Source organism: Podarcis erhardii, assembly GCF_964252035.2.
Source record: "Podarcis erhardii genome assembly, chromosome: 5".
Lineage (NCBI taxonomy): Eukaryota > Metazoa > Chordata > Lepidosauria > Squamata > Lacertidae > Podarcis > Podarcis erhardii.
In genome coordinates, this window is record NC_138509.1 from 46,844,807 (window position 1) to 46,857,310 (window position 12,504).

Below are 12,504 nucleotides of genomic sequence, written 5' to 3' on the forward strand. Positions count from 1 at the left end.
AGAAGGGAGCCTTCTGTACTAGCTCAGGGGTTCTGAGTCATATGGAGAGCCTACACAAGGTTTTCCAAAATAAATTTTCCCTCCAGAAAAAATACCAGTGCCGTATTTTCCCGTGGAAATTTTTCCATTTCATGAGTTCATTAGCAAAAAGTAAATGGATGCCAGTTGCAAATAAAATATCAGGCAAGCACGGCAACTTCAAGATGTTGGCTTTGCTATACAAGTAATATAAACATGTTATATCAGTTTGCTATACAAGTAATATAAACAGTTATATCATTTTCTAAGACATCAGAAAATTGCTTTTCATTAATTAAAAAATCAGTGGATGGGCTGTTTGGAATACTACAGAGGGGGCAGAGACATTGAGTTCATCTCCATGAAATGAACCTTAAACACCTGAGTAGGACTTCTCATATCCTGCTGAGGGAAATTTTTGCAAATATTAGCATCTGATCAGAAATCTGGTGAGCTGCGGTCTGGCGATATTTATTTATCACAGCAATTGGCAAGGCATTGCAGGTAACCAGTTCACCAAACTTGTTATGCAGCAGATATAAAAAAAACCCAAGAGGAACGAGTAACTTCTCTTAGTTCTTTCTATTCCAGCCAGCTCTGAATAATTAGTTGCAGGTTAGACTGGGAAATTGAGGTTTAAAGGTAAAGGTACCCCTGCTCGTACGGGCCAGTCGTGTCCGACTCTAGGGTTGCGTGCTCATCTCGCTCTAGAGGCCATGAGCCGGCGCCGTCCGAAGACACTTCTGGGTCATGTGGCCAGCGTGACGAAGCTGCAGCTGGCAAGCCAGCACCAGCGCAGCACACGGAAACGCCGTTTACCTTCCCGCTATAAAGCGGTACCTATTTATCTACTTGCACTTAAGAGTGCTTTTGAACTGCTAGGTGGGCAGGAGCTGGGACCGAGCAACGGGGCTCACCCCGCCGCGAGGATTCGAACCGCCGACCATATGATCGGCAAGTCCTAGCACTGAGGTTTTACCGACAGCACCACCCGCGTCCCAAATTGAGGTTTACTTTGCTGCTTAAGGAATAAAGATGTTAGCTCCTTGGCTAGCACTAAGGGCCAAGGTATCTTGCTTGCTGTAGTGTTAAACTTGGAACAAGGGAGGCATCCCTTGGGAAGCAAGGTCTCTCTCCTTTAGGAGCCGGAGAATTGCACAGACTCCAATGGCAGCTGCCAGTCAAGTCATGTGATGGGCTGAAAGACCCTACGGGGGTCTGAACCTCCTTTCTTCAGTCTTCACCCACCAGGACGCGTAAAGCAATGAGTTCAAAATTTTGTTGTAAGTCAGTGCAGGAGCTTATCTTTCATAGTTTTTTTTTTGTGTTAAGCTCCATATAAGTGTAATAAGTATTTTTACAAGCTTGGCGGAGAGCACTACAGTGGGAGATGGGTTAATTCTGCAGAGCAGAGCAGTTTCCATGTTGGCTGGAACTCCTTAAGTGCTTAAACCTGTAGGACTTTTCACATGAAAGAATTGGACAGCACAATGCTGTAGTATCCCACCTGTTCTCTGTTTGCTTTTGGGCACATCGTCAAAAACTGTGCTGGGAGAGTTTATAGGCAAACATTATAAAAAGTGACAGTCTTTAAGTGCTGTTAGATTTGAATTTGGCAGAACAAAAAGCTTACCTGAAATAGATATTGATTTCCAAACTAATTTATATGTCATGAGGATTCTTGATATCCTATGTTTGCCACGGCATTCTTAGTCACAGGAGGAGCATCAGTTCCTTTTAATTTTGAAGTTCAAGGATGATTCTCATGTAGTTCATGTAATGGCAGCACCACTCTGGGGTGGTGGCGGCATTCTCCAAGGTTAGCAGAAGTACAAACAAATCTTTAACGGAAAAGAACACCAAGGGGAGGAAACCGCAGCCCAATGTGGACTGAGCATGCTCAGTTGCCACAGAATGATGACTGAGTGTTGGGCTGAAAAAGTGGAAAACTTGGTGTGAATAAGAATACTGTGTTAAGGAGTATCCTGAAATTGCATTATACTGTAGATTATATGCCCAGTGCACATCCTAAGAGAACTTTCCTTTTCCTTTTTCTGAATCGTTAGCAATTTCTTTCCTAACTACGGTCAAATTTAACTCTTACCATCTCTTGAAAGTGGATTCAGTGGATGCTTATTAAAAAACAAAGTAAAAAAGAGTGGGGTTTTTTAGCATGCAAGTGCTGCCAGAATAATGGATGGAGACATTCAGGCCTTTTCAACTGAAATGTTCCCAGATTCTTTAATTATGGCTTAGGAAGCTGGGAATGAGAGTTGTGCCTGCTTATTCCTCACCTCTCCCTTCACACACTGCCTTGGGCGCTGCAGTCCTGATCTCTTTAGACTAACTTCCCATTTTGTCCAAACTAAGGAGCTCTGGTAGAATGGTTGTTTACTGACCAGGAAATTAAACCATGATTTGATCCTGGTTAGTAAATAAACATTAAGCCACAGTTTTATGTTTCAGTTCTAACATGTGGCTGTATTTTAAAGTAGCCTTTGCTAACTTGGTTCTCACCAGATGCTTTGGACTGCAGCTTCCATCAAACCCATTTCTAGTCCAAAACATCTGAAGAACATACGGTCAGTGAAGGCTGCATCTGAATGGTCTAGGATCTCACAGTATGAAAGCTGGTGTGCAAGGGGAGGCAGGAAACATGCAGACCCAATGCTTCTTCCTGGCTTTATAATCACTGGATTATTAAATGGGGAATTTAACATCAACCTGCCATGTTGTGGCTACATGTTCCATTTCTAGCCTTTTGGGGTGGGTTTTTTTTTTTTTTTTTAATTAGTTGGTAAAGTCCCTCACTGGGTTATTTAGACACTGGACAAAATTGGTATCTTAATAAAGTGATCTACATAAAGTGGTACCTTGGTTTAAGAACTTAATTTGTTCTGGAGGTCCGTTCTTAACATGAAATTGTTCTTAACCTGAGGTACCACTTTAGCTAATGGGGCCTTCCGCTGCTGCTGCGCCACCACCGCACTATTTTTGTTCTCATCCTGAAGCAAAGTTCTTAACCCGAGGCACTATTTCTGGGTTAGCGGAGTCTGTAACCTGAAGCATCTGTAACCTGAAGCATCTGTAACTCGAGGTACCACTGTATATACATTCTTTTTGAAGGTCAATTTCAAAGACTCCTGGGAAATGCCGGCCACAACTAAGCTCAGTAAAACAAATTTACTACACCAGATAGAATGAGCTGCAGTGGTTACGGAGAACAGTGAATGCAATTCTATACAGTAAACCAGTCTTGCTTGTTCTGAAGTGTCAGCAAACCTAAAATCAATCATTCGTTCTGTGACATTTTTGCTACATTTCTTGGATTTAACCTTTTACTGATATAAAATATATATGCAGAAAACAGCTCATTCTCCATCTGGATAATGATTCCCCCCCGCCCTCCTAACAACCCTCGGTTGGTGCAAATTGTAACACCTGTATAATGGATTGATGGAATCCATAATTACCTCATCAAGTTTGTAAAAAAAGAAGTGTAAAATTGTACGAGAGTTCATAGAATACTTGCTTGCCAAATAATTTCGATCTGTTGAACATTTTGAGACCCAGTTGTAAAATCTAAACATGTAAAATGTTAACATTTGTATAAAAATATTGTTTAGGTCTCAGTTTCAGTATGTATAGCAGTCACACAATCTTATTCTGTGAAAATGAAGAATTGCTTTTCCTTGATGGTGCAAATTGGAGAAGAGGCTGTGAGGGGAACATTTTTTTCTGTGGAAAAATAATCAGTGGTTCTGCAGAGCTAATTTACGGAAGGATTAGTCACTGTCCTCATGTGCGAAATTCTACCAGCAGAGAAACAGGATGTAGCTCAAATCACACCTCTGATTTTGGTGAAGGTTACATGCTACTTAGCTTGTCCAGTTCAGGACACTGCAAGGACAATAAAAGAGTGAGAAGGCTACCTACCTTGCGCTTGGGTTTGTAAATTGCCAACACTTGGTCCCCCAAATTGGGTATAAATTGTGAACACTGTTCCAAGAAATGAACGTCTCTCATTTAAATGTATTCATAATTGTGTTGTATATGGCCTTCCCTCTAGAACAGAGTTGAGAACCTGTGGCTCACTGGACTCTCAATTTACATCCTTGACTATTGGCCCTGCTGGCCAGGGTTGATGAATGCTGGGAGTCCCACAACATCTGAATGGCCATATGTTCCAAGTCCCTTTTCTAGAGCCAGAACTGATTAGCTGTAATACTGAGAATTTGTTCGTACACCCCTCTCCTTGCATGCACTCCACAGCATGGGAGGCTGTAAATTATTAGCAAAGAAGACAGAGTGTCACATGGCACTTAAAAAAACTAATTTATTGCAACTTGAGCTTGCATAAGCCCTGGGCTTACTTCATCAGATGCGGTTATCAAGTTACTAGGATTCTTGTGTTGTAACGTATAATCAGACTGCATACTTCCCGGCCTGAGCATCGCCACCTTCCTCAAACTTGCGGTTTTCTTATCCAAAGCCATGCCTTCTACTTTTTATACTCTGTCCTGTAAGCTTGCAGCACATCATGGATGAAGCTGCTTCATCAGTTTTGCTTGCCTTTCCCCAGTTTTATGAAAAATTCACACATTTTCGAAGAGGGCCTTCACTGACAATTGTTGGAAATTTTCTCTCCCCCCCCCCCCTTTGTCCCTTCTCCATCCTTCTTCTGTGCCCACCTACTTTCCACTTTTGCAGAGCCACCAACCAAATATCAAATCTCTCAGCCTGATGTATACTCTATACTTCCGGGAGACTCTTTGATGTTGCACTGTCAACTGAAAGATGCAATCAAGATCACTTGGACTAAAGATGGGGTCCATTTGATGCCCAGCAATCGAACAATCATGACTGGGGAATACTTGCGGATTAAAGATAGTTCACCCAAAGATTCAGGCCTTTATGCTTGCACTGCTGTTAGGGCTGTAGACAGTGAGACCCTCTACTTCATTATAAATATTACAGGTGAGTTTGCTTTTTTACTACATGCAAATAGCTGTAACCTAAATTTATTATATGCGTATGTATAGCCAGTTTCTGCTCAAGCATTAAAGAGACATTCTGGTCATATATAATATTCTTTATTTTGCCAGCTTGCTCATGCTCTTAGACCATTTCCCCTGTTGGATGGTAAAGTTGGTGGCATTTTTAGCTGTGGTGCCCTGGAATTCGCCCTCTCAGGTGGCTCAATTAGGTGCCAGGGGGGAAAGCTTTTTCTTCTTTCAAGCACATAGTGTGTGTGTGTGTGTGTGCGCGCGCGCGTGTGCATGCTATGGACTGCTATATATAAATGTTATGGACTGTTTAGCGAAGTTTTTAATGTTTGATGTGTTATTGTGCTTTTAATATTCTGTTGGGAGCCGCCCAGAGTGGCTGGGAAAACCCAGTCAGATGGGTGGGGTAATAATAATAATAATAATAATAATAATAATAATAATAATAATAATAATAATGTGGAATATCTTATTTGTTGCTTTATGCAATATATATATACACACACATTTTTCAAACATTTTCACAAGAACATTCAAATCAAACAATTACATTGTTTCACTATTTGACTTCCCACCCTCACCTCCACGATGTTTTTACTCATACTGCTGCATCTATTACAAAAAAGTTTCTCTATTACAATTATTTTATCACTTTTCTTCCTGCTTGTGATTTGACTATAATATTTTTTTTAATAGTCCACATAAGTCCTCCATTCTTCTATAAAAAATAATCATCATCATTTCGCTGTCAGTTTTGCCAATTCTGCATAGTCCCATTATTTTCAAAAGCCACTCCATGCATTTGTATTAATTAAGCCACCTTGGAGTCAGCTTTGATGAAGGGTGGTAGAATAATGTTTCAGTGAAATAATATAAAAGAAGTTTATAGTGATGTCAGTTTAAGAAAACTTCTGTTTGGTAGTTCTACCCTCCCACTCTGGTTCATACAGCCACAAACTTTATATAGCAGTGATGGGGAACCTTTTCTTCAGCTTAAGAGCTGCATTTCCATCTGCATTTCCTTCCCTACCACTTGTATATAACCTAAAATCTTATTCATTGAGAAAGAGATATTTTTTTTAAAAAAACCTTAATTTGGTTCAAATGAGTGGTAATTTATGTGGACCTATTTAGATGTATACTTGGGACTGGGGCAGAGTGTGTATGGATAAGTAAGAGAACTGGGTAACCAATGTGGAGACAATACTTGGTTTTACTGCACAGTCATGTTAGAAAATAACAACACCCATCATTTGAAATTATTCTCCAAATCTTCTCCATGATCAACTATACCAGAACTCCATTTTTTTTAAGTATCGAAACCTTCAAATACATACACACACACACAAAATGTAAACCACACGTGCTTTTTCAGGAACAAATACCGTATTTTTCGCACCATAGGACGCACTTTTTCCCCTCCAAAAATGAAGGGGAAATGTGTGTGCGTCCTATGGTGCGAATGCAGGCTTTCGCTGAAGCCTGGAGAGCGAGAGGGGTCGGTGTGCACCGACCCCTCACGCTCTCCAAGCTTCGCACACCTCTCCGCAAGCAGCGGGAGCCCAGCGCTGGGCTTCCGCTGCTTGCGGAGAGTTGCCAGCATGCCGAAGCCTGCGCACGCTGAGCTCAGCGCGCCCAGGCTTCGCGGACCTCTCCACAAGCAGCGGGAGTGCTCCCACGGCTTGCAGAGAGCTGCCTGTTTGGGGGCTGGGGGCGGGGGAAGCTCGAGCTTCCCCCGCCCCAGCCCCGCGCCTGGGGGCGAAAAATAATTTTCCCCCCTTTATTTCCCCCCCAAAAAACTGGGTGCGCCCTATGGTCTGGTGCGCCCTATGGTGCGAAAAATACGGTAATCCTTTCTTGTTGTCATTTTTTGTGTTTAATTTTCAAAGAAACAAAATATCAGCAGCTCTTTAGAATAAGAAACTTTGCTTGGAAACATCTATGGCCATGACCCAACTAGACTATATGTGCATGCAGGGATGAACAGTGCACTCAGCTGGAGGTTCCTTAGCAGCAGATACTTCAAAGAAGCCTCTGGCTGTGTACAGTTTTTACCTACACAAACATATAGCCTCAGTGGATCATGGAATATATATATATATATATATATATATATATATATATATATATATGCCATAAAGTGTGTGATGCTGCATCTCTTAAACAAGATCTGTTCCAGATGTGACATAAAAGAAACAACATGAGTCCAGAAAATAGGTGTGTATGTTTGCTTGCAATGTGTAGTAGGTGAACAATGTTAAATTTTTAAACTTCAGATGTTCTTTCATCTGGAGATGATGAAGATGACAACGACGGCTCTGAGGATTTTGTGAATGACAACAACCAAATCAGTAAGTAACTCTCTGACTGCTGAAGGTGCCTGGCAGAATCCATATGGAAATATTTTCCCCACCTAATCTTCTGCACTCTCTTCAAGCACTTTCTTGGCTGTTAAACGCATGAGCAATCTATTAGCTGTAGATTTCAACTGGCTTGTTTCCTCTTTGTTTTTGTGTATTTCTGGTCTTCTGAAACATGGAAATAAACTATTATCATATTCTTGCCTGCTTGTTTATTCTTTCTTGTCTTAGTTGCCATTAACCTTTTAGCAATTCTTCTTTTTTAACTCAACATGTTCTGTACTGACACCTCCCCTCTTTCTTCATTTCTGGATCAGAGTTGTAGTTTCCTGTAATGACAATATTCAAGAGATGGTTATGAAATCGAATTGTAATTAATTTTGTAGTGAAAAGAAAAATCCATGGAAAGAGAATGTAATGACCCTTTCCAACTTAAGCTTTCCTAATGATGGTATGGTCTAGTCCCAAAGAATATACTCTACTTGGTTAGCTGTCTAGGCAGACGCTTATATGTTGTTCCTACATTAGTAATATGGGTTGGAAGAATTTGAAACCAAATGCTTCCTTTAGCATTCTATACCTTAATATGTAGTTTTTATTAGGCCTACCAAATGTTTAGAACTGGTCCAGTTTTACACATGCAGCAGAAGGAGGCGAGAATGTCTGTAAGGGAAGGCTCGTAGCTTGGTGGGTAGAATACACGTTTTGCAAATAGAAAGTCTTAAGGTTCAAGGCCCAGCAAGCTCATTGACATGGTCCTAGGTAAGAATTCACAAATCCTCCAAAGTACTAGATCAACATTTGGAGAAATGGTTTGATTCATCTCTGATCCTAACAGGAGCACCACTCACCCCATCACCACTCACCCACAACAGTGTTGCTGCAATATATTTTGCCCAACATAGTATAAAATACTGTGGATTGAAGCTCAACGCTCAAAAGACCAGCTCAACTGCTCAACAGCCCCCAACCAAGACATTTTTGCTGCTTGAAACAAAGGATGAGATCTTTCTGCCCCCTTCATTCCATATATTGAAAGATGGTGGGAAGGACAGCTGAATCTAATTTCAATCCTGGTATCTTCCACTGCTTTTGACCAGCAGGCAGGCTTAAGGGCTGCCGGGCAGGCTCTGTGGGGGAGCCACAGCCCTCTCCTCTAGCACCTCAACACCACACTCCTTCCCTCATCATATGCCACATCGAGGCAGCTGCCCCACTCTGCCTAATGGTACTGCTGGCCCTGAATAGGTAGGGGATGGAACCTCTGCCTAGGTTGATGCTTCTGTAGGTTCTTTTTAAGAAACCAGGGTCCCATAGAGGCAAATGCCTGCTGTGGCTAGAGTATTGAAAATGTTTCGTGGAAAGAAAAGTCAACAAGTGTTTGTAAAGAACCTTGGTTGTGAAGAAGCTTTAACTTGGGGACAATTCATTTCCAATAAGCCATGGTGTTAAATTATACAAAGTACCCTCTAGCCTGAACATTTAGAACAGGGGTTGCTTACCTGTGACCCTCCAGATGTAGGAGTGCCTCTCCCTGGAACACTGAGCATCAGCAATGCTGGCAGGTGTTGAGGCAAGTTGATGTTCAGCAACACCTGGATGTCCACAGGCTCCCCATCCCTGATTTAGAACCTTTCATCTCCAGATGCTGAATTATTATGAGTTTTCTGGGAGGGGTGAGTATATTTTCGGGTAATGCTAGTGTGGGCTTATGTGATTTGTAGGTGGGCTTATTTGACTTGCAAATTAGAGCCGTGTTTATTCACAGGCGTAGGGTTGTTTATAGCTTTAGGGGGAAGCCCAGCTACGTGTGTGAGCTTTTAGATAGGCTTAGATGGCAGTTCTTGTAATGATCAGTGATAACAGGAGTGTTAGATTTATAATATGAAAAGTAAGGAAAGGCTTTGCAGCTTGTTGCTTTAAGAGGAGACTCTGAACTTTACGTATATGTGTGTGGGTCATTTTCATTTGTCATTTTATGCCATGTTTATTTCTACTGCAACTTTGTGATGGAGACACACACTTATTAATATATATTGTATATATAAATTCTTACCTCATCTGTGGGCAGATATCCTAACTGTGAGAAAACAATAGGTTAGATTAAATCCAAGCAGTATACTGAATGTGCTTTATATTACTTCCACCTATTGTTGGAGTGTTATTTTTTTACCATGAGGTGCAAACATAGCAGCAGCAAAAAATGCAGATCTCTGGCCATAAAGCAGAGAAAAAAACTGATTAAATAAATTAAATATTTTCTGGGTCAAGCTAGTGGCTCACCTAGTCCATCATGCTGTTAATACGTTAGTGAACCAGATGCTCATGGGAAGCCTGCAAGTAATATTACAATGCAACAAGCTGAATGGGAATGCTTGTAATAATAATAATAATAATAATAATAATAATAATAATAATAATAATAATAATATACCACTCTTCATCCGAAGATCCCAGGGCTATTAACAACAGAGAAATTCAAAACAAGAATACAAAACACAAAAATCTATACCAACACTACTAATTAGTGTTAATTTAAAGGAAGCGTTCTTTAAATCGACCTATCACGAAAACATATTCTTTTGGAGGTGTAAGTGGATCAGATCTGATTCTATGCATGTTTTTTGCAGCTGCACCACACACACACACACACACACACACACACAAATAACCCCAATTTGGAGCCACAGTATTGGATATAAAACAGGAAATTGCCGAGTACGTATTATCCAGGAACTTGAAAACAATACTCCTGCATGTTACAATCAGAAGTGTAGTTCTCCAGCTGGAAGCAGGCTTATTGACCAGTGCTAAACCTTGCATCACTCAACACTGAAGAAATAAAAACACTCCAGCTGTAGCAGACTAATAGGGTGGGGTAGGGGGACACTCTATCATTGAATTAACATACAAAAGGAAAGCTTCAAGCAGTAACCAGTAAAGTTGATTTAACAAGAGATGGCCCTTGACCATCCAATATTGGAGTTGAAAAGCAACAGATAACAGTTCCCCATGAAACTCTTTCTCCTTAATATAGTATTCTATACCATGATGTAAATTTCCCCTTCCCACTTCGTTTTCACGTTTTCCAGTTATTATCCTGTTCCATTTCTTATTGTAAAAAGTATAAAAACATTAATAACCATTAATGTTACAGTATTACGTAGCTGCCAATGTAATGGATCCCGCAAGATCCAAGACTACAGAGAGGTTAATAGGGGTTTATGTAACACCTGGCCGTAAATGCTGATGGTGAATACAGAGTAATAAATAAATAGACCCAAGATTGGCTGTGTTTCATCAATCTGCAACCTAATAGCAATAATGAAACTATCAGAAAATGCTATCAAAACAGTGCAGCATACAAAATGTTTCAGATCATATTAGTAATATGTACAATAAACCAGAGAGTAGGTGACCATGGTAAAAAGGGACTCTCACCCCGAGAGACGTTGCTTTGCCCAGGGCCAGTTAATGTGCTTCCTACTCTGCTTGTTCTCAGATTTATAATCATTATTGTAGTGGGAAATGACGAGAAACCAAGATGGCAGTGTGATGGAAAGGCCCAGTAACTAGAAATCGGGTAACCATTGTGCTCTTGCCAAAGTGCTTGTCACTGATAACGGAGTTCACAGCACTGAAAGAATCATCGCATCTGCTGGGTTCTTGTGATTATAGCAGCGCCGGCTGACTCCTGTGCTCTTTAGCACCAATCTTGTTCATGTGCCGTTTGGATTAACTTTATCAGGAATTTGGGATTTGTTCCAGCAGGGTTATTTGTCTGATCAAAAGAAACTGCTTTGTGGAACGTGCTAGCGCTAGAGCAGAAAAAAGAAAAATGTACTCATGTATCGGTACTTAATAACATTCATGTTAGATGAACCCCCTTTTTTGTTGTGATCCTCGACTTAACTGCTTTATTTCCACATTCCCCTCTAGTGTTGTTGCCATTTTGTATCTAGCAAATCATTTTAATGGTGCTTTCTCCTATGTATCTTTTGGCATAATTAAAATTTTGTTGGTTGTGGAGTTTAATTTTAAATATTTATAACTTTCCCGGCGTTATGCTTGCAACTGCATGTTCCAAATATCCATTGATTTTTTTCCACTAAATTAAATTTTAAAGCTTCAGGCTAAAATGAAATAGTCAAGTATCATTTCTAGAATAATTTTAATGCTTAAATTTGAATATTTTCTTTCAGTGAAGAGGCTTGTTAAGGACTCTGTTGCTGTATTCTTCTCCAGCTGTATTTTTATTTTGGTTTGTTGGGGGAAGTGGAGTGGAGGAATTCTATGTGTGCTGATTTCAAGAACTGCCATAAATGTTTGACAAACGGAAGGGTTTGTTTGTTATGGAGCAGTAGCTTGTAATAAAGGAAATGAATTAAGGCTGAGAGAGGAATGGTTATGTTTCTGGACCCCTCTGGTCCTAAAAATGTCCATAGTAAATGGATTTATTTCAGGAAGGATCTGTTGTAAAATAATTAAAAGTCCTTACCGTTAAATAGATTTCCATCCTTAATTTTTAAACAGGTAAATGAGTGAACTGAATTAAGCACGGTCATTATATAACTGTGCAGTTAATCAGATTTCTTGTTATCTGCAGTAGAGGGCTCAGGTCACTACTGTACAGCAGGAGAATTATGGATAGATACTGAAAACCTATTGTAGTAATTTCAGCTAAGCCAATGCAGTTCTTATGCTTTCAGATTTGTTTTCAATTTTGTTAGTAATGATCCTGCTTTTGGGGGGAGGGGGCTTAGCTATGGTGCCCCTTTAAAAGCATTTATTTACCTTTGAAAATTCAGTCTTCTGCAGTTCATCACTGATGTGTTGACATCCAGTAACATCATTTTTTTGTCAAAACGTAACTTACCAGTGGGTGTTTTGTAGAGTCTATTGGCCAACAGAGATGTCCAGATGTTATATAATGTGGCTCTGCCCAACGAGCTGGGGCTCATGGCTATGAGAAAGAGAGGGCCTTTTCAGTGGCGGTGCCACACTTGTAGAACACCCTTCCCAGAGAGACTCTCTTGGCTCCCACATTGTGATCCCTTTGTTGCCAGCTGAAGTCCTTGTTTATTTTTCCAGGCTTTTCAATCATAAAACCATTTAGTGGT

General features: G+C 40.5%; 1 protein-coding gene across 8 annotated transcripts in view; it reads left to right on the forward strand.

Moving 5' to 3' along the window:
• FGFR2 (fibroblast growth factor receptor 2) overlaps positions 1-12,504 on the forward strand; it is a 141,699-nt gene that overhangs the window by 57,364 nt on the left and 71,831 nt on the right. For 5 of the 8 annotated variants that reach the window (XM_081863653.1, XM_081863654.1, XM_081863656.1 and 2 more), the window contains exons 3-4: positions 4,729-4,995; positions 7,301-7,375. The exons of the other annotated variants lie outside the window; for them this stretch is intronic. In XM_081863653.1, coding sequence (XP_081719779.1) covers positions 4,729-4,995; positions 7,301-7,375 — 342 coding nt within the window. The remainder of the gene's footprint in view (positions 1-4,728; positions 4,996-7,300; positions 7,376-12,504) is intronic. 8 annotated transcript variants of the gene reach the window in all.